This window comes from Coturnix japonica, chromosome 27, assembly GCF_054131305.1.
Source record: "Coturnix japonica strain WE chromosome 27, WE-NBRP24, whole genome shotgun sequence".
Lineage (NCBI taxonomy): Eukaryota > Metazoa > Chordata > Aves > Galliformes > Phasianidae > Coturnix > Coturnix japonica.
In genome coordinates, this window is record NC_140689.1 from 847,097 (window position 1) to 867,698 (window position 20,602).

At 55.3% G+C, this 20,602-nt stretch overlaps 3 protein-coding genes across 3 annotated transcripts; all 3 read right to left on the minus strand.

Moving 5' to 3' along the window:
- Positions 1–224: 224 nt before the first annotated feature.
- On the minus strand, positions 225–5,134 carry LOC146756322 (uncharacterized). Its single transcript, XM_085524366.1, has 9 exons — positions 4,884–5,134; positions 4,622–4,683; positions 4,189–4,339; positions 3,727–3,983; positions 3,455–3,540; positions 2,800–2,891; positions 2,188–2,290; positions 1,365–1,865; positions 225–357 (listed from the first exon to the last, which is right to left on the minus strand). Exons 1-9 carry the CDS (start codon positions 5,008–5,010, stop codon positions 225–227), a joined length of 1,512 nt encoding a protein of 503 aa, XP_085380492.1. The 5' UTR covers positions 5,011–5,134.
- Positions 5,135–11,030: 5,896 nt separating this feature from the next.
- Positions 11,031–16,997, minus strand: LOC107324585 (V-type proton ATPase catalytic subunit A-like). The gene is made up of 14 exons (XM_015884730.3): positions 16,763–16,997; positions 16,565–16,693; positions 15,655–15,869; positions 15,345–15,482; positions 14,942–15,093; positions 14,197–14,359; positions 13,950–14,058; positions 13,745–13,867; positions 13,541–13,655; positions 13,411–13,474; positions 13,005–13,208; positions 12,506–12,600; positions 11,972–12,143; positions 11,031–11,572 (listed from the first exon to the last, which is right to left on the minus strand). Exons 1-14 carry the CDS (start codon positions 16,821–16,823, stop codon positions 11,480–11,482), a joined length of 1,833 nt encoding a protein of 610 aa, XP_015740216.2. The 5' UTR covers positions 16,824–16,997; the 3' UTR covers positions 11,031–11,479.
- A 439-nt stretch (positions 16,998–17,436) lies between these two features.
- On the minus strand, positions 17,437–20,552 carry PFDN2 (prefoldin subunit 2). The gene is made up of 4 exons (XM_085524324.1): positions 20,461–20,552; positions 20,279–20,367; positions 17,993–18,116; positions 17,437–17,908 (listed from the first exon to the last, which is right to left on the minus strand). The coding sequence occupies exons 1-4, from the start codon at positions 20,527–20,529 to the stop codon at positions 17,735–17,737; spliced, it is 456 nt and encodes a 151-aa protein (XP_085380450.1). The 5' UTR covers positions 20,530–20,552; the 3' UTR covers positions 17,437–17,734.
- Positions 20,553–20,602: the final 50 nt, after the last annotated feature.

Sequence of the window (20,602 nt, forward strand, 5' to 3'; positions counted from 1 at the left end):
ATGTAACGCTGTTTTCTGTGCTGCTCTCCTGCTTGCAGGACGCCCGCCGCTGCAATTCCCAGTAAAATCTGCTTTATCACAGGAACCGTCCTGATAAATTCTCTGGATGTTTCCAACATCAGGCTGTGGTTTAGGCCCTTGGGCTTGTGCCTGCCTGAAACAACGTGCATTTCCGAATGGCTCACGGCAGTAAATGAAGGCAAGAGAACACTGAGCTCTTCTGCCTATTTCCAGAACTGGGACGGAGACAGGAGAGCATGCTTAGCCTTGGGTTGTTGGTTGTATCCAGCCATGGCAACCACAGCTGAAGCATCTTCCATCTTCATTAGGCATTCCTCTGCCTGTTCCTTTTTGTCTCTGTTTGATGCCAAGGCTCCAAGGAATGCAGGCACCCCGTCTGTCAGAGCCCAGGGGTCTCGGAAGGAAGAGTCCCCATTGTCCCTCTACCTCTGCTTCTCTTCAGGGAGGTGACACTGTCTCACTCCCATTATCAGAGCGAGAGGGAGGTTCTTTTAATATACGTGTACCCGACGGAGAGATTAAGACTCAAGGAGTTGAATGTTTTGTTTGCCCGTCCAGTTTATTGCCAATCAAATTGTTTAGGGAGATGTGGAAAGGAAGACAGGCAATAGAAAAGGTAGGAAATAAAAGCAAACAGTATACAGGAAACGAAAGAGAGATGGTCAGATGGTCACTACCATGGGTTAGGGTTAGGGTTGTTGTTGGGGTTAGGGTTAGGGTTGGGGTTAAGTTTATGTAGGTCCAGATGTTGATCTTCTGAAGTGATGTGCCATCAGGTGTTGTTGTTTGGCTGATGAAAACAGCAGTTGTCCCAACTTATCAATACGTCCAACAGAGGTGGAGTTCGCTGTCCTTGGAGTGGCAGCTTCTGGTTTGGGGATCTCAGCAGTAAGGGAGGTGCCCACATGTATCCTGTTTCTCAAAGGATACGATGGTATCGTTCCCAGTTCTCCCATACCAAGCTGGAGTGAGGTTTTGGTCACAGATCTTCCAGCAGGAAACACTGCTGAGCACTGTCTTCCAAAGGCAAACAGCTCCAAAGAAATGCTTTCCAGTGTCAAACTGTCCTCCAAGTGACGGTGATTGCCACAGCCACCTCTCATGTCCTGGGTAACTCAGAGTCTTATGGCAAGAAGTGCCTCCGAAAGCCAACTTGGAGCCAGAACCAAAGAAGGGTTCAGATGGGCACCCAGGAATGGCACAGCTAGGAATGGCAGAGATAGGAATGGCAGAGATAGGAATGGCACAGCTAGGAATGGCACAGCTGTTTGGCAGCCTCAGGTGGAGCTGTGCTTCTTTTGGGCACCCCATGCCCTGGTCAGTGTGGACAGGACATCCCCCACCTGGGGAGCCCCGCTTTGCTCTTTGGTGGCTGACTCTGCAGAGATCCGCTCCCCTTGTGCCTCAGTGGCAGCAGACCAAAGGAGCTGTAGGTGCGCTCCTTGGGCAGGCTGGTCTCAGAGCTCGAGGACCATAGGGCTGCCAGTGGTGTCTGTGGCACGGCTGGGGCTCCACTGCGCTTGGCCTTTCTGAGCTTGGCCTGGGGCTTTTTTGGCTCTTCTACTACAGTGGGGACCCTCACAAAGTCCGGGTCTTCTTCTTCTATGGCAACTGGAGGTTGCTCTGCCTCTGCTGGTGCTGGTCCCATCTCTGCCTCTTTGCTTTCGGTAGGAGATTGCACTTCATCCTCTTTGGTTTCTGGAGAGCTTTTTGCCTCGGTCTCTAAGCTTTCAGAAGAGCTTTTGACCTCGGCCTCTTTGCTTTTTTTGGAGCGTTTTGCCTTCTTCTTCTTTTTCTTACGCTTCTTCTTGTCAGAAGGCGCCTGCAGTTCCTCTGTCTCCTCACTGCAAAGACACAAGGGGAGGGGTCAGCCTGAGTGGGTGATGGTTTTGGGGCCGTATCCTGCAACCCCGAGCCAGGACCCTTGGCTGCAATGCAGCCTTCCCCACGCACAGCTCTTGGGTTGCACTGGAGCTCTCCTGAGGGCTGAAGAGGGGCCAGCCATGTGAAATGGAGGCTCGCAGAAGCCCAATCCCACCCCTCCTTGTGCTGCACTCAGCACCGCTGTGTGGCCCCGAACAGTGACTGTGTGGGGCTGGAGAATGAGCTCTTTAAAGGCCAAGGAAACACCCCGTGCAGACCCCAACCCTGAGCCTGCAGTCTCACCTGTCCTCCTCCTCCTCATCGCTTTCTGCCTCTTTGGGCGGTTCTTCCACCAGAAAGGTGACAGTGATCCAGCTGGGGAGGGGTGGCAATGCTGGAGGTTCCTCTGCAGCTGGGAAGGAGAGATCTGGTCAGAGGAGACTGATCCTGAACCTGCTGCCTGGTGACAGGCAGGGCTGCTCAGGCCTGGCCCAAACCACCCAAGATGGACGCTCTTCCATCTCCACAGACTGTGGGCCCTCTGTGCCTTGTGCCCAGCTCCTCCTCTCCGGGATGCAGCTCTGTGTTGGGAGTGCATGAGTGGCATCAGCTTTGGGAAGGAGGAGCTGGGTGGTGCCTGTGAGGTGACAGCCTCTTTTGGGGGCTCATTTCCTGGGGGGAGGACAAGGCCCAGGAGCCCCCCTTCTCTTGCCATACCCAGGGCTGGGGGCTCTGTGGGAACATCACACCTAGATCCTGGATTTCATCAGGGCAACTTGTGCTCAGGAGGAGAGGCAGTGCAGGGCTGGAGTCAATGGTTATGGCAGTCAGAGCTTTTGGGTGATGGTGGGCTGGGCATTTTCCCATCGCACGTTGGTTGTATGTGGGATGGAGAGGAGCTGGCGGCTGCTTTACCTTTTTTGGCCTGGACAAGAGGTAGCAATGGGACTCGTGGGGGTCTGCAGCGTTGCCCGGGTGGTGGTTTGGGTGCAAACTCCCGACGAAACCTGGACAAAAGAAAGAGACACGAGTGTGACCCAGGGCTCCAGCTGCCCTTTCTGCTCACTGTCATCACCTGCTCACAGGCAGACGGTCACCTTGCCTAAAAGCCGCACCTCCCCAGTGTCCACAGCCCCAGTACCAAGGGCTGTCCTGGGAAATCACAGAATCAATCACAGAATGACCCTGGTTGGAAGGGACTGGACTCAAGGATCATGTTTCAACCCCCTGCTCGCAGGGCACCAAACATCCACATTCACTAGATCAGGTTGCCCAGAGCCCCGTCCAACCTGGCCTTGAACGCCTCCAAGAACGGGGCATCCACAACCTAAAATGGAGCCACCCAGGCCACGATGGGATGAAAATGTCCCCTAAATCCCTTCATCTCTCCCATCAGATCTATCTGAGGACAAGCTGGAACACAAGAGCTGCCCATTTTCTGCCTCGCTCCTCTGAGCTATTTCTGCCTGTGTTCCCATGGCAGGACACTCGTGGTCACAAGGAGCAAATGCTGCTGCAGGAGAGCTGAGCAGCTGCGTCAAGCAGGGGCTGCAGCCACAAATGCACTCACCTGGGAAAGACAACGACTCGGCCAGAGAGTGTCAGGGAGGCAACCGCTGTCACCGGGGACACCACCATGTCCAGCAGCCAGGGCGCCTGCAGGGGAGGAACAGGGAGGATGTGGGACGTCCTGGTCACGGCTGAGGCACTGGAGGCTGCTGGAGGAGCCCAAGGCTGGCAGAGCTGGCAGCACCGCAGCACTTGCATTGCCCGAGCAGCAGGCCAGGTCCTGGAGAGCCACATGCAGGCAGCGCAAGGGCCATGGAGAAACCAAAACCTCACCTTGAAAACAACCTTCTCGAGTTTCTCCTTCCCGCAGATCTTCTCAAGGAAGTCATAGTAGAACTTCATTTGGACCCTCGCTCTCTCGATGAGGAGCACTCCGATGTCCTTCAGGAAAAAGGCGATGTCCTCCCCCTTCCTCAGGCACTGGGAGACGAGCGTTGTGGTGCCAAATATGCAGGCCTTCCCAGTCTGCCAGCTCACAGATGCGGCCTCAGCCACATCAGCGTATTTGAGGGTCTCCATTTTATTGAGGCCTGGAAAATCACACCAGAATGTCAGAGTCCATCACACAGTGGCTCTTCCAGCACTGCCACCCAACTGCTACTCATTGCAGTCGCCAGCCAGGACAAGCTCATGTTCGGACGGGCTCCATGGAGGGGGAGGTTTGATTTCAGAATGGAGGCTGTAGCCCCGTTTGTCCTGTCTGGGCAGCCAGAAAGGGTTGAAGCCCCCTCCTACCTGGCGGGTATTCCTCGTTCATCTGGTCATGGATGCTCGCAAGGTTCTTAGCCAGGTGAAACACAGGCCACTGCATGGTCATGTTTCCTTTCCCAACTCTGATCCGTTCAGAGACAATGCTGAAGGAACCGAAGGTGGGAACTCGGACTCCCTGTGCATGGAATAGAAGGGAAGGGCCAAAGGGTTAAGGCTGGAGGAAGAGCTGAATGCTGCCCTGTGCGGGGACTGTGCTTTTGGACTGGGATCAGCCCCAGCACACTACAGCACACAGCACAAGTCATAGCCCGTATGCACGAGGCCCACTGGTACTTTACAGGGATTAGGGGCCAAGTTCCCTGCTTTCTGCGGAGGGGAAGTCACTGCCTTCTGTGGCCAAATGCAAAGGACTCTGCAGCCCTCCAAACAGGCCAGCAGGAAGAAGGCGCCGACCCACCTTGCGTAGCAGGAGCTGCTCTTGTATGTGCGCGGCCACCGCATCCCAGACAGCAACTCGCTCTGGAGGGCAGAGGAAAAGCAGGTCACACTCTGCATCTGCCGCTTCCCAAGGGCGCTTCTCTCAGCCCGGGACGGAGGTGGCAGATGGAAAGTGTCGGCACCGTCCCCAGCCCTGAGATGATCCCCATGCTGGGTCAGGCCCGCTCAGCACCAGCACTTGGAGGCAGCTCTGCTCCAGTGGTGGCTGCAGACCCATGTACCTTTGGCGGTGGCCTCTGGCGTTTTGTAGTCACGCTGTGGAGCTGGGCCATCCTGCCAGAATCTCATCTTGGCCCGCTTCACCGCAGCAGGGCGCTCCGCGTTGGCAACAGCCACGTGGGAACTCATCCCTTCCAGATGCGTCTGCTCTCTGTCAGATGCTCCTTCAGGATGCAGGACCCAGCACTGGGCACTGCCTGCAGAACCCTCCCGGGTGGCCGTGTCATAGACGTGGCCACGGCGATGCGGTGACAGCGTGGCCAGTGCTGGCAGCTGCCCATTATGACACGGCACCAGCCCAGCTCTGCCCCGTGCTGGTTGGCACTCCCCATTCCTGGAGCCCTTGTGTGCCAGCAGCACCACACCAGAGGAGGAGGCAGTGGGCCCCGTGGGCAGGCTGGTTCTGAAACACCATTCTGAATCACAGAATCACAGAATCGTAGAATTATCAAGGTTGGAAAAGACCTAGAAGATCATCCAGTCCAACCATCACCAATACTTCCCAGTTAAATCATATCCCTAAACACAACAACACATAGGACACATGAAGACCACATAGGACCCCATAAGAACCCCATAAGGACTGCATAGGACACCATTAGTATCCCATATGCACCACAAAGGACCCATAAGGAATCACAGAATCACAGAATGATCAAGGTTGGAAAAGACCTAGAAGATCATCCAGTCCAACCATCACCAATACTTCCCAGTTAAATCATATCCCTCAACACAACATCCAGACGTTTCTTGAACACCCCCATGGTCGGTGATTCCACCACCTCCCTGTTCAGTGCATTCCAGTGCCTGACCACTCTTTTCAAGAAGTAACACTTCCTAATGTCCAGCCTGAATCTGCCCTGCCACAGCTTTGAACCATTCCCTCTAGTTCTATCACAGTCTACATGAGAGAAGAGGCCGACCCCCAGCTCACTACAACCTCCCTTCAGTGAGATGCTGAGCCCACCGGCATCTGAGGCTCTTCCTGTGCTGGCCTGAGCTTCTCGCTCCTACACGTCTGTCATCTGCTGACCGGGAGCTCGGTGGCTGCAGCGCTCACTTACTCCCTTTGGACACCGAGGGCAGGCTGGCCTTGGAGCTCGCTGAAGACCATGGGGTGGGTTTCACTGCCTTGACTCAGCCCAGCTCTGCTGGGTTTGGCGTGATGCTTTTCAGGCAACACCCATGGCCTCGTAGTGATGGCCAGCTGAAGGTCCGAAGAGCAAGAGACGTTGCAAAGGAAAGGCAATACCCTGAAAAGCAGTTTGGATGTGGCACTAGTTTGCAGTCACAATACAGATTGGAAGACAAAAACACAAACATGTCTTTTGAGTGGTGAATTGCATTGATTTGACATGGAGGAGTCCAGGCCATCAGCACACTGCTGGGAGACAGGCTGCTGTTGGCTGGGCACAGGGCAACCAGGGGATACTCACTGGGGTGGGGGCAGCAGACATCCAGAAACTGTGAGCAAGAATTGAGTCTGCAGGGGCTGGAATAACTCCTGAGCAAGCAAAGCTTCATGTTTACCCATGTGTACCCATAGGTAGTGAGGAAGTACCCCAAGTTTACCCATAGGTAGTAAGGGAGGAAATAGATTTTGGGGCTAAAAATTGATATTTAAGGGACAAACTGCCTTCTTTTGGAGATAAATGTGCTATTTAGGGGAGCAATTGTCTAATTCCTTCTGCCGTTGGGCTCCGCAAGCCCCTTCCTCCTTGGCTGCGGCCCAGCAAGCCCCCTTCCTTCTGTGCTCTGCACCAGCCAGCCCACTTCCATTTGCCATAGAGTCCAACAGCCCCACAACCATCTGGGTTTCAGCACATCAAGCTCCCTTCCTTCTGGGTTTTGGTCCGGTTTCACACCAGCCAGCCCACTTCCATCTGCCATGGGGCCCAGCACCCAAAGCTTCGTGTTTACCCAGTATCCCTATGTGTAGCTGAGCCTCGGGGAGATTGTGAACCTAAAGTAGTCAGCCAGTGAAAAACCAGGGGAGAAAGAGATCGGCATTGGGTAACAGGGCATAAGAGATGTAACGCTGTTTTCTGTGCTGCTCTCCTGCTTGCAGGACGCCCGCCGCTGCAATTGCCAGTAAAATCTGCTTTATCACAGGAACCGTCCTGATAAATTCTCTGGATGTTTCCAACATCAGGCTGTGGTTTAGGCCCTTGGGCTTGTGCCTGCCTGAAACAACGTGCATTTCCAAATGGCTTATGGCAGGAAATGAAGGCAAGAGAACACTGAGCTCTTCTGCCTATTTCCAGAACTGGGACTGAGACAGGAGAGCGTGCTTAGCCTTGGGTTGTTGGTTGTATCCAGCCATGGGGGCTCCCCAGCACTCTGTGCCCAGCAAAGGGCTGGGACGGGGCTGCTCTGCCACACCATGTTCCAAACAGAACCCAAGTCCCAAATTCAGCAGCACTGCTGTGCCATTGCTCCCCCAGTGTGTAACTGGAAATCACAGTGACTTGGGTGTCCTACTGCTTTTCTGTCCGTGTCAGAGCAGTCCATCCAATGGGTCACTCAATGCACCCATACAGTCCAGCCCTGTGCAAGGTGGTTCCACCGAACATACACTGTATTACTGCTTAATATCCCCACAACAAGATATCTTCGACCCTATATCCCACTTTTTTCCTCAAAACTAAGACATTTTCTACCCCAAGTAGGTCTTTTTATCCCAAACATAAGACATTTTCTCACCAACATACCGCTCCACAGCCCAAAAATTCCACTCTATATCCAAGGAAAAAGGTCTTTTCTCCCCAAAATACTGCTTTTGATCCCATGAATTAGACATTTTCTCTCCAAGATACCATTTTCCATCCCCGAAAGAAGAGAGTATGACATTTTCTCCCCAAAACACTGCTTTTTAACCCCAAAATAAGAAATATTCTCTGCCAAAATATCACTTCCCCCAAAAAACAAAACAAAACAAAAAAAGACATTTGGAAATTAAAATAGCATTCTGTTAATGAAAAGATGTCCTACTACTGGGCTACCAAGTGGAATTTTGTGGTGAAAATATCTAATTTTGGGGATGGAAAGCAGTATTTTTGCAAGAAAATGCCCAATGTTTGGGATAATAATGGGGGTTTTGGGGAGAAAATATTTAACCTTTGAGAAAAAGAGCATCATGTTGAGTAGAAAGTGTCTTGTTTGGGGGATATATTGGGGTATTTTGAGAAGAAACTGTGTTATTTTAGGAAGAAAAGGCCGTACTTTGGGGGGAAATTGTCTTATTTGGGGGGATAAAACCAGAATTTGGGGGAAAATATTTCTTAATTTGGAGATAAAAAGCAGTATTTTGGAGAGAAGATGGCCTATTTTGGGGTTAAAAAGAGATATTTTGGGGAGAAACTGTCATATTTTTGGACTAAAAAATGGTGCTTTTTGAAGAAAATGTTCTATTGATGGGCTGCAAAGTGCTATTTTGGGTAGAAAATGGATTGTATTGGGATAAAAAGCCACACTTAATGGAGGACATGTCTTATTTATGGCATGAAATGCATTTTGGGTAGAAAATTTGGGGATAAAAAGTGGCATTTTGGGAGAAAATAGGCAAATTTCTGTAATAAAAAGGGATATTTTGGGGAGAAAGTGTCTTTGGGAGATAAAAAGCAGTATTTTGGGTAGAGAATGTATTATATTGGGGAAGAGGAGATATTTAATGGAGAAAATGTCATTTTATTTTATATACAGAAACGTTTTGAAGAGAAAATATCTAATGTTTGTGATAAAATTTGAGGAACAAGATGTCTTGTTTCTAGGATGAAAAGTGTTATTTTGGGGAGAAAATGTCTGACTTTGGGGACCAAACTTGATAAATGGGAAAAAGGGAAAAAGAAAGAAAGAAAGAAAGAAAGAAAGAAAGAAAGAAAGAAAGAAAGAAAGAAAGAAAGAAAGAAAGAAAGAAAGAAAGAAAGAAAGAAAGAAAGAAAGAAAGAAAGAAAGAAAGAAAGAAAGAAAGAAAGAAAGAAAGAAAGAAAGAAAGAAAGAAAGAAAGAAAGAAAGAAAGAAAGAAAGAAAGAAAGAAAGAAAGAAAGAAGGAAAGAAGGAAAGAAGGAAAGAAGGAAAGAAGGAAAGAAGGAAGGAAAGAAGGAAAGAAGGAAAGAAGGAAAGAAGGAAAGAAGGAAAGAAGGAAAGAAGGAAAGAAGGAAAGAAGGAAAGAAGGAAAGAAGGAAAGAAGGAAAGAAGGAAAGAAAGAAAGAAAGAAAGAAAGAAAGAAAGAAAGAAAGAAAGAAAGAAAGAAAGAAAGAAAGAAAGAAAGAAAGAAAGAAAGAAAGAAAGAAAGAAAGAAAGAAAGAAAGAAAGAAAGAAAGAAAGAAAGAAAGAAAGAAAGAAAGAAAGAAAAAAAAAAAAAAAGTTTTATCTTTGGTGTGAGAAGGAATATTTAAGGGAGAAAATGTCATATTTTCAGGATAAAAAGAGGTATGTAGGGAAAAAATCCATTATTCTAGCATGGAATGTGACATTGAAGGCGGAAAAGAAATGCATTTTTGAGATAAAATGAATTCTTTGGGTGAGAAAATGTCTTATTTTTTTAATAAGAAGTGGTATTTTGGGGAGATAATGTCATATTTGGGGGGAAAATAAGGTATTTTGGGGACAAAACATCCTTTTAGGGGGATAAAATGCAGTATGATGGGGACTAAGAGACTTCTTTGGAGAATAAATATGGGAAATGTCTCACTTTTGGAATAAAAGCATGATTTGATAAAGAAAATATCTTGGTTTTGAGCTAATGAGTGGTTCCTAAGGGAGAATGTGTCTTACCATTGGAATCAATTGGATATTTTGGGGAGGAAATGTCTCGTTTTTGGGATAAAACGTGGTAGGTAAGAGACAAAACATCTTATTTTTAGTATAAAACATGATATTTATAGTAGAAGGTATCTTTTTTCAGAAAATAAAAATGACAGTTTTGGGTAGAAAATGTATCTTTGGAATAAAATTTAGTATTTAAGGGAGAAAATGTCTTCTTTTGTCTTCTTTTTCTTCTAAGAAATTACGATTTCAGGAGAAATTGGCTCATCTTTGGCATCTTATTTGATGTTTAGGGTGGAAAACGTCTTAATTTTGGAACCTAATGTGATACTTTGGGGACTAACTAACCTTGCTGTGCTGATGGACGGTGGGTTGAATATGAGCCAGCAGTGTGCACAAGTGGCCAATAGAACCAATGGCATCCTGGCTTGGGTCAGGAATGGGGAGCATCACTAGGGAAGTCATCCTGCCCCTGAACTCAGCATTGGTGAGGTCCCACCTTGAGTTCTGTGTTCAGTTTTGGGCACATCAGCACAGAAAGGACGTGGAGGTGCTGGAGCAGGTCCAGAGAAGGGCAATGAGGCCGGGGAAGGGCTTGGAGAATCAGCCCTATGAGGAGAGGCTGAAGGAGCTGGTGCTGTTTAGTCTGGGGAAAAGGAGGCTGAGGGGAGACCTGACTGATCTCCAGTACCTGAAAGGTGCTGCACCAGCAGAGCGGGGCTGGGCTCTTCTGACAGGGGACAGAATGAGGGGAAATGGCCTCAAGTTGCACCAGGGTGGGTTTAGGTTGGAGATCAGGACAAGATGCTTTACAGAAGGGGTTGTTCAGCACTGGGAGGTGGCTGAGTCCCCATCCCGGGCTGTGTTTAACCACCGTCTGGATGCGAAGCTCGGGGCTGGTAGAGCTGGGGGAGGACGGCTGCGTCGTGACTCTTAATTTAAATGGCTTTTCCAACCTGCGAGATTCTACAATTCTATTCTACGATTCGATGCTACGATCGGCCACAAAAAGGCAGCAGAGACTGCGGGGAGAAGAACTGCTGGGGATGGAGGATTCCTTTGGTCTCTCCTTGGGCACAGAAGAGAAAGATGGAAGGGGGGAGAAGGAGGGCGTTCAATGAACAAAGTTCAATGTTCAATGAACGAAGTTCAGTGTTTTGAGGGGCGGGGGGGGGGGGAGAAACAAGCAAAGAAAAACTTGGCCAACTCCAGGAAAGCTGCAAAGTGCTCGTGAATGTCTGTAAAATGGCATCAAATGGATGTTGCTTTTCACTTTCGCCTGTGCCCATTGCGTTCTTTCTAAACACTCATGTACCAAAATCTAACGACCAGGTGAGTGCATTGATAAGGAAAGCACTGATAAGGAAAGCCAGACGCCGTCGTCATCAACACCAAATACCATTAATACCATGACAGCACTGAACAAAACAGCTGCCGCTCTGAGACAGAGCCTGACCAAACCTCTGAGATACACCAGTACAAAATACTCATGTTTAAGGGAAAGGAACGTGGTAGAGGAAGGTAACAGCCCACACGGCTGCTTTAAACCCGTCTCAATGACTCAGTTAAGGAGCAGGGCACCGAGGTGGTAAACAAAGGATTGATTGCAGACTGAGTGGGGACTGGCTGGATGCGGCTCCAGGCTGCCGGTCCATGACCCTGCTGGCAGCTGGGGGTTGGAACTGGATCATCATTGTGGTTCTTTGCAAACCAGGCCATTCCATGAGGACACATGGACCCCAAGGGCAGATCCCAGTGTAGGTGAGGGGTGGTTTATTGGGGCAGAGGTTTATTGGGGTGAGGGGGGTTATTGGAGCAGAGGGTCCAATGCTCAGTCCTCCAGGTTGCGGAAGGCTGCCTGCATGTCCTCGTTGAGCTGTGTGAAGGCAGCTGTGATGTTGGCTTCACCGTCCTTCACAGGATCCTGGTTGGGGGGAGGGCAGCATCAGCGTCACTCTGGGTGTCCCCTGACTCCCCATGAGTGACCTCTTAACCTGTTATAAATGCCTCCTAACCCCCTATAAGTGTACTCCCAAATCCCTATAAGTGACCCCTATAAGCACCCCCCATCACCCTATGTGTGACCCTCTGTAAGTGTCCCCCAGCCCCCTACAAGTGACCTCCAGCTCCCTACAGGTGTCCCACCCATTCCCTTTAAGTGACTCTCTATAAGCATCTCCCAACCCCAATAAGTGACATCCTACAGGTGTCCCCAGATTTCTTGTAAGTGTCCCCCAACCCTCCTATACGTCCCCCCAGACCCCCCATTAATACCCCCCAGCTCCCCATAAGTGACCCTCCCCCTCCCCCTTGGAATTCCCACCATGAATTTCATAGTGCTCAGCCGGTGCAGGATGTCCCCAAGGTTCTCACGGATGGCAGCCCAGGTGACACGGCGCTCACCACCCCCGGTGGCCTCCACGGCGTGTCGGGCGAGCTCATAGAAAGTGATGATGTTGTGCAGCATCTTCACTGTCTTGTAGAAGGGGCAGAACCTGGGGGGCGGTGGGGGACCCCAAGGGGACACAGGGGTGGTGCGGGGGTGTGGGGACATGGAGGTGTTATGGGGATAGGGATGTGGGAACGGGGGGACGTGGGTTTGGTGTGGGGATAAGGGGGTGGCATAGGGGCAGGGGGATGTCCTGGTGATATGGATGTGGAACATGGGTGTGGGGGGTGCCACGAGGACAGGGGGATGGCATGGGGATTTGGGGACACAGGATGGGATGGGGACAACATGGGGTCATCGAGGTGGCTTCGGGTTGTGGAGGTGGTGTGGGGATGTGGGGGTGCTGTAGGGACATGGCAGTGGCACAGGGACGCCATGGGGACACAGGGGTACATGGAGACACGGTACCTGTCATAGGAGGAGTAGCTGTTCTGCTGTAGGAAGTCATCCTTGAGGAGTTTGGCCACCTCCAGTGTCACCTTGTCAGCCTCAGCAAGGGACGCCTGTGAGGAAGGCAGCATCCCCATGCTGTGGATCTCGTCCCCACACCACAGCTCTCCTCCCCATCCCTTTCCATCCCCATCCCCATACTATCTCCATCCCCAACCCATCCCTGTCCTATTCCCGTCTCATGCCACCTCTATCCCGTTTCCATCCCATCCCCCTCCCAATTCAATCCCATACAATTCTAAACCAATCTCATCCCCCTCCCAATCCCCAGCCCCTTCCCAATCCCCCCCCCATCCCATTCAAATCCCCCTCCCCTCCCCACCTCATCCTCACCACATCCTTATCCCAATCCCCAACCGCAGCCACTTCCACCCCACCTCAATCCCAATTCCCACCACATCCCCACGCCACCCCACCCCACTCCCACCCAATCCTATTCCCACCCTCCCGCCCCCACCTTCCCCACGAGCTGCACGATCTCAGACAGATCCTCCTCCTCCTGCAGGATCTCCCTGGCCCGGGTGCGCAGCGTGGGGAACTCGGGGTACAGCTGCTCGTAGTGGGGCTCCAGTGCCCGCAAATATTTGCTGTAACTGATCAGCCAGTTCACTGATGGGAAGTGCTTGCGCTGCGCCAGCTTCTTGTCCAGACCCCAAAACACCTGGCGGGGGGGGGGGGAGTTGGCACGGGGGTCCATAGGGGATCCACGGGAACGCAAATATGGGAGCAATGAGAAACCCCAAATATGGGATCTGTGAGAACCCCAATTACGGGAGCCACGAGGAAAACAAAACAGAACATCCATGGGAGACCCAAGAATCCCAAATACGGGATCCCTGCAGAACACCCAACGTGGGGCTCACCTGCACGATTCCCAGCGTGGCTGAGGTGACAGGGTCAGAGAAGTCCCCTCCGGGCGGTGACACCCTGTGGGGCGCAGCACACTCAGTGTGTTGGGGTGGCTCCGTGTTGTCCCCTCCTGGTGACACTCACGCTCCAACGATGCTGACGCTGCCCTCGCGGAATGGGGACCCCAGGCAGCGCACCCGCCCCGCACGCTCATAGAAGGATGCCAGGCGAGCGCCCAGGTACGCGGGGTACCCGCTGTCTGTGGGGCAGGGAGTGGCACGGTAACGCCAGCGCCCGCGGCCGGCGACACCGACACCAGGGCGATGCTGGGGATGCTTGGTTCCTCACCCGCCGGCATCTCAGCCAAGCGCCCCGAAATCTCTCGCAGCGCCTCGGCCCAGCGGGAGGTGGAGTCGGCCATCATGCTGACATTGAGACCCATGTCGCGGAAGTACTCGGACAGTGTGATGCCTGCGGTGGGGCAGGGAGGTGATGTGGGGTGGCACCACTGGCAGAGCTGCTGCTGGCACCGTCACCGTCCCCTGTTCCCTACCGGTGTAGATGGAGGCCTCGCGGGCAGCCACCGGCATGTTGGAGGTGTTGGCCACCAGCGTGGTGCGCTTCATGATGCTCTCCGTCCTCCCATCCACCTCCATGGTGAGCTGCGGGAGGCACCACTTTGAGCATCAGCATTGGCCCCGCTGAGCCCTCTGAGGGCAGCCCTGTTGGCACCACCTGGCCCGCTGCCCCCCCGCCGTCCCTCCGCTGTCCCCCCACTGCCCCCATGTTGCCACACTCACCTCAGGGAAGTCCCGCAGCACCTCAGACATCTCGTTGCCGCGCTCCCCGCAGCCCACGTAGACGATGATGTCACTGTTGGAATACTTGGACAGGGACTGGGAGATGACGGTTTTGCCACAGCCGAAAGCCCCGGGGATGGCTGTGGTGCCACCCTGCACACACCTGGGGACAGACCCAGCCATGGCCGCTCCCTGCCCACACCCATTCCCATCCCCAACTCCATCCTGCCCCCATCTGTCCCCATACCGACCTCCATCCCCACTTTGTCTGCTCTCCCTCATCTCTGTCCTCCTTGTCCCCTATCCCATACCCTGCTCCCAATGCTGTCCATCACCCACTTCTATTCCCAGATCAATCCCATATTCCTGTTCCCTCTTCTCACGTCCCCCATCCCATCACCATTCTCTGTCCTCACTCCTCTCCCTCTCCCCATTATCACCCCCACTGTTGTTCCTGTTCTTTACCCCCATCCCCCAATCCCTACCCGCATCCCTTATTCACGTCCCCAGTTCCCACCTATCCGAGCCCACCATCCTCATCCCCCAATCCCTCCAACCCACATCCCCACTTCCATCCCCATCCCAATCCATATCCACTTCCCATTCCCATCCACATTTCATTTCATCTCCACCAAATTTCATTCCAGTCCCGTCTTCATCCCCCCCCCCCTCCTCCCCCCCTATTCCAATCCCACTCCCATCCCCCTCTTATTCCATTTCCATCTCATCGCATCCCAATCCCTACGGGAAGAGCGCATCCAGCACACGCTGTCCGGTCAGCAGGGGGTGATTTGCCACCAGTTTCTCCACCACGGGCCGGGTCTGTCTCACCGGCCACACCTGCATCATGGTCAGTTTCTCGGTCGCACCCTCGAAGTCCAGCTCCAGCACCACATCCTTGGGGACGTTTGGGGACATGTAGAGGCCACAGAACCTTGGGGTGCCACCACCCCATTCTCGAGGGCATTTGGGGACGGCAGGATGCCACCACCTCGTCCTCAGGGGCGTTTGTGGGCAGCGGCGCCATGGGAGGACACCAGCCCACCCCCACCACGTCTCAGGGACACGCAGGAAGCCATCACTCCACTGCCGTGCCCTTGGGGACAGCAGCGCCGTGCAATGCCACCACCACATCAGCCACCCCTCACCGAGACGCTGTAGTGTCCCGGCGGTGCGATGTGGGTGACGGTGCCGCGGCAGCGGGGGGGCACCATGATCTTGTGCTGGATGAGGGAGTTCTCTGTCACTGTCCCATAGATGTCCCCACCGGTGACGTGGCTGCCAACCTGGGATGGGGCGACCATTAGTGTAACCGGGCGGCAGTGGGAGTGGGCAGCCCCCGCAGTGTGAGCAGAGGGGTGGTGCTCCCACGTTCCCACCTGGATGCTCTCGCCAACGACAGCGTCCCCATATCCCTAAGCTCTGTCCACGTCCCTGCGTGCCCCCCAAATTCCTCACCTGGATGCTCTTGCTGGGCATAAAGTCCCAGGTGATGTGTCGCGGCAGCGCGGGGACGTTGACCCCCCGCGGGATGTAGATGCTCCCCGTCAGCTCCGCGATGTCCCGCAGAGGGCGCTGGATGCCGTCGAAGATGGAGCCCAGGATGCCGGGACCGAGCTCCACCGAGAGCGGCTGACCCGTACGCACCACCGGGTCCCCAACACGCACCCCCGCTGTGAGGTGAGCTCAGGAGACGGCAGACGGAGCAGGAAGAGGGCGCGAGGTGGGGGATGTGGGATAGGGATAGGGATAGGGATAGGGATAGGGATAGGGATAGGGATAGGGATAGGGACAGGGACAGGGACAGGGATAGGGACAGGGACAGGGATAGGGACAGGGATAGGGATAGGGATAGGGACAGGGATAGGGACAGGGACAGGGACAGGGACAGGGATAGGGATAGGGATAGGGATAGGGACAGGAGGTGGGGAACGCAGGTTGGGAACGTGGGTGATGGGGAGAAGGATGTGAATGGGGGATGTGGGGATGAAGACGGGATTGGAACCACAGAGACGGAAGATGAGGACAAGGAAACCAGAGGGGACAGAGGCACTCAAAGACAGAAGGGGACGGGCCATGGGAACGGGAATGGGGAGAGTGGGTGAGACTGGGACAGGTGGGGGAGCACAGAGAGATTGGGATAGAAAAGGGGATGAGGGAACTGGAGGGGACAAGAGAGGAGACAGGACGGAGATGGGAAGAAAGAGAGGATGGGGGGACGGGAGGGGATGGGGTCACTGGAGGGATCAGGAGTGATGAGAGGGGACAGGAAGGGACCAGGTTACTCACAGAAGGGAACCATGTCACTGGAGGGGTCGGGGGAACAGGAGTCGGGAGGGGACAAGGACAGGCACGGCCACAAGGATACAGGTCTCCTCGTACACCTGCAGCGTGGCCATGTCCCCCTCCAGCCGGATGATCTCCGCCACCAGCTCCGCGTGTCCCACACGCACCAGTTCGTACATGGCCGCCCCCGCCATGCGCGAGGCCAGCACCACTGCAGGGACATGGCGTCACCCCCTGTCTGCCCCCAGAGCTGCCCCCCACCCCCAGCACGCAGCCGTACCGGGCCCCGACACGCCGTGCACGGTGCCCAGCTGGCTCTCCTTCTCAGCGTCCCCCTCCATGGTGAAGGTACTGATGGCAGAGCTGGTGGCTCCCACGTTATATGGGGACAGTCACCGCAGGGGGCTGGGGGGGACCGGCTGCACCCAGCGTCGTGTGGGTGTGGGCTGTGTACAGTCAACACGTCCCCTCCTGTCCCTGCCCCACACCGGCACACACCAGCACCCAACCGGCTCCTGTGGACAGGGGACAACCCCGTGTCCCCTCCCGCTGCTCTCCCCACAATGCCCCACACCCACAGGGTGTGTCCCTTTCCCCCCCACCAGCACCAGCCCTGGGGCCACACAACCCCCCCGTAACATAAAGACATGGCCCCATGTCCCCCAGTACCAGCCCATCTCCGTGTTCCTGTGCCATTACCAGCATCATCCCCACACCCCATTGTCCCTGTGTCCCCCATGCCACCCCCAGCACCTCCATCACCCCATGCCCCCAAATCCCCCAGTACCAGCCCATGTCTCTGCATCCCCACACCGCTGTGTGTGCCCCCAGCATCCCCATGTCCGCTTGTCCCCCCCCAGTGCCAGCCCTATTGACCCCCCCATGAGCTGCCCACATCCCCTTTGCCAAAGGAACACACTTTTGGAAGAGAAACAGCACAAGATGGACACAGGATCCAAGTGGGGACAACGTCCTGGTGGCTTTTTGTCCCCTGCACCCCCAGCAGAAGTGACACCTTTGTGTGCCCCTCCCCCACAGCCCAGGGCACAGCAGGGACGTGGTGCAGGAAGGAGGCGGCCACCAGCAGCCATGGGGCAGCTCAAGGGCGTCCTCAAAGTGCCACCGCTATCACCGCCCTCAGTGCCACCTCCCAGGGCTCTGCCCCGTAACTAGAGAACACTTGTGACCCAAAATCCCCACATCTATTCAACAAAATCACTCAACGAGGGCAGGGGGCAGCAGGGGGACAAGGCTACGACACCAGGACGCCGGCAGTGCCGCCCTTGCCCCCCTCGGTGCCGTCCTTGGGGGGCTGCCGGGGGTCATCCTCGCCCACCAGGCGGATGTTGTGCTTCTCACGGAACTCGTTCAGCTCGCGGCCTTTGCTCTGCAGCTGCTGGCTCAACGACTCGATGATTTTGCTGATCTGGGAGGAGAGAGAGGAGGGGCGTTAGGGGCTTTATGGGAGGGAGCGGAGGGGTCTGTGGGTGCCGGGGGGGTTTGGAGTTACCTGCTCTCGGTTGCCCTCGAGTGCGGGCAGCACCTCCTTGACAGTGCGCTCCACCAGGATGCCCCCCACCATGCGGTAACACTTCCGTGTGGGATCCACCTCCCGCAGCGTCTCAATCACGAGGCTGTTGGGGGGGGGTCCCGTCAGCCCCCCGTCACCCTGCAGCGCTCCCAGCGTCAACCCAGCATCCCTCGTTTCATCACAGCGTCGCTCCCACCATCCTTCAATGTTCCTCCTCATCCCAGGAGCAACCCCCCCCTCCATGCAGCCCCACACCCCCAGTGTCACTCCTATCTCCAACAATACGCCCTCCACATCCTCCCCAAGTCACCCCCATACCCGATGACCCCCCCCACATCCTCACTGTCCCCCTCATATCCCCAAGTGCCCCTGACACATCCAGTGTCCTCATCCTGGTGTCTCTCACACCCCCAGTGACACCCCCAGCGTCCCCCCCCCCCCACCTCCACACACCCATTTCCATCCCCCTCACATCCCCCCCCCTTATAACGTCCCTCACACACCCATCCCCACTGACACCCACACCCCCGTGGTTCCCCCTATCCCAATGCCTCCCCCATTCACTGTTACCACCCCCCCCATATCCTTGCACCCCCATCTTCTCCCAGCCACCCCTACACCCCCATACCCTCCCATTCCTCAGTATCCCCCCAACCCATTCCTCTGCCCACCCTCTCTCTTTGGTACCCCCCAATGTCCCCGTGCCCCCCCCATTCCCTGCTGCCCCCTATTCCTAACGTCCCCCCGTTTTCTCTTCCCCCTCACCCCATTGCCCAGGTGCCCCCCCAACTCACTGCTACCCATATCCCCGTACCCCCCAACATGTCCCCATACCCCCCCATGTCCCCACACTGCCCCATGTCCCCACACCCCCCCATGTCCCCCTACTCCACGTCCCCACACCCCCCCCATATCCCCGTACCCCTCATGTCCCCGTACCCCACCCAAGACCCCATGTCCCCATACCCCCCCCGTCCCCATACCCCCCCATGTCCCCACACCCCCCCCAATATCCCCGTACCCCCCCATGTCCCCCTACACCCCCAAGTCCCCACACCCCCCCATATCCCATACCCCCCATGTCCCCACAATCCCAAGTCCCGCTACCCCCCATATCTCCATACCCCCCCCATGTCCTCACACACCCCCATGTCCCCATGCCCTCCCATGTCCCCACACCCCCCTATATCCCCATACCTCCTCCCATGTCTCCATAACGCCCACATCCCCACACCCCCCCCATATCCTTGTATCTCTCCCATGTCCCCGTACCCCCCCCATATCCCCATACCCCCCACGTCCCCACACCCCCATGTCCCCGTACCCCCCCCATATCCCCACATGCCTCCCATGTCCCCATACCCCCCCATATCCCTGTAGCCTCCCATGTCCCCACACCCCCCCATGACCCCATACCCCTCCCCTATGTCCCCACACCCCCCCCATGACCCCATACCCCCCCCTATGTCCCCATGTCACCATAACCCCATATCCCCGTACCCCCCCCTCCCCATGTCCCCATACCCCTCCCATGTCCCCATACACCCCCATATCACCATACCCCCCATGTCCCCACACCCCCCCATGACCCCATGTCTCCATACCCCCCCCCATATTCCCATACCCCATGTCCCCCTACCCCCATATCTCCACACCCCCTCATCCCCACATGCCTCCCATGTCCCCACACCCCCCCATAGCCCCATACCCCCCATGTCCCTGTACCCCCCTCATATCCCCACACCCCCCCCATATCCCCACACCCTCCCCATGTCTCCATACACCCCCATACCACTGTACCCCCCTCATGTCCCCACACCCCCCCATGACCCCATGTCCCCATACCCCCCCCATATTCCCATACCCCCATGTCCCCTTATAGCCCCCCATGTCCCCAGTCCCCATACCCCATATCCCCATACCCCCCACGCCCCCCCATATCCCATACATCCCCATATCCCCGTACCCCCCCCATGACCCCCAACCCCCCATATCTCCACACCCCCCCATATCCCCACACGCCTCCCATGTCCCCACACCCCCTCCATATCCCCGTACCCCCCCCATGTCCCTACACCCCTCCATATCCCCGTGCCCCCCATGTCCCCACGCCCCCCCATATCCCCACGCCCCTCCCCATATCCCCACGCCCCTCCCCATATCCCCATACCCCCCCCATGTCCCCATACCCCCATATCCCCACACCCCCCCATATTCCCATACCCCATACCCCCCCCCGTCCCGTTACCCCCCGTGTCCCCCCACCCGTGTTCGTTGAGCTCCAGCTCCAGCTCCGCCGCTTTGGACGCCAGGCCGCGCTGTTCCTGTCGTAACCGGTTGAACCGAGCAACCACCTGCTCAAACAACCACAACAACCACAACCACCGGGGATGTCACCGCGGGATCCCGGGATCGTCCCTCGTCCGTCCCCAAACCCCGCCCCGCACCTGTTCCGCCGTCAGCGCCTTCCCGCCCGGCCCCGCTGCTCCGGGCCGCCCCTTCGCGCTGTCCGCCATTTTCCCCCTCCCACCGTTTTTGCGTCTCTTCCGGCGCACACCGGAAACTGGACGGCCTCTCTTCCGGCGCAGA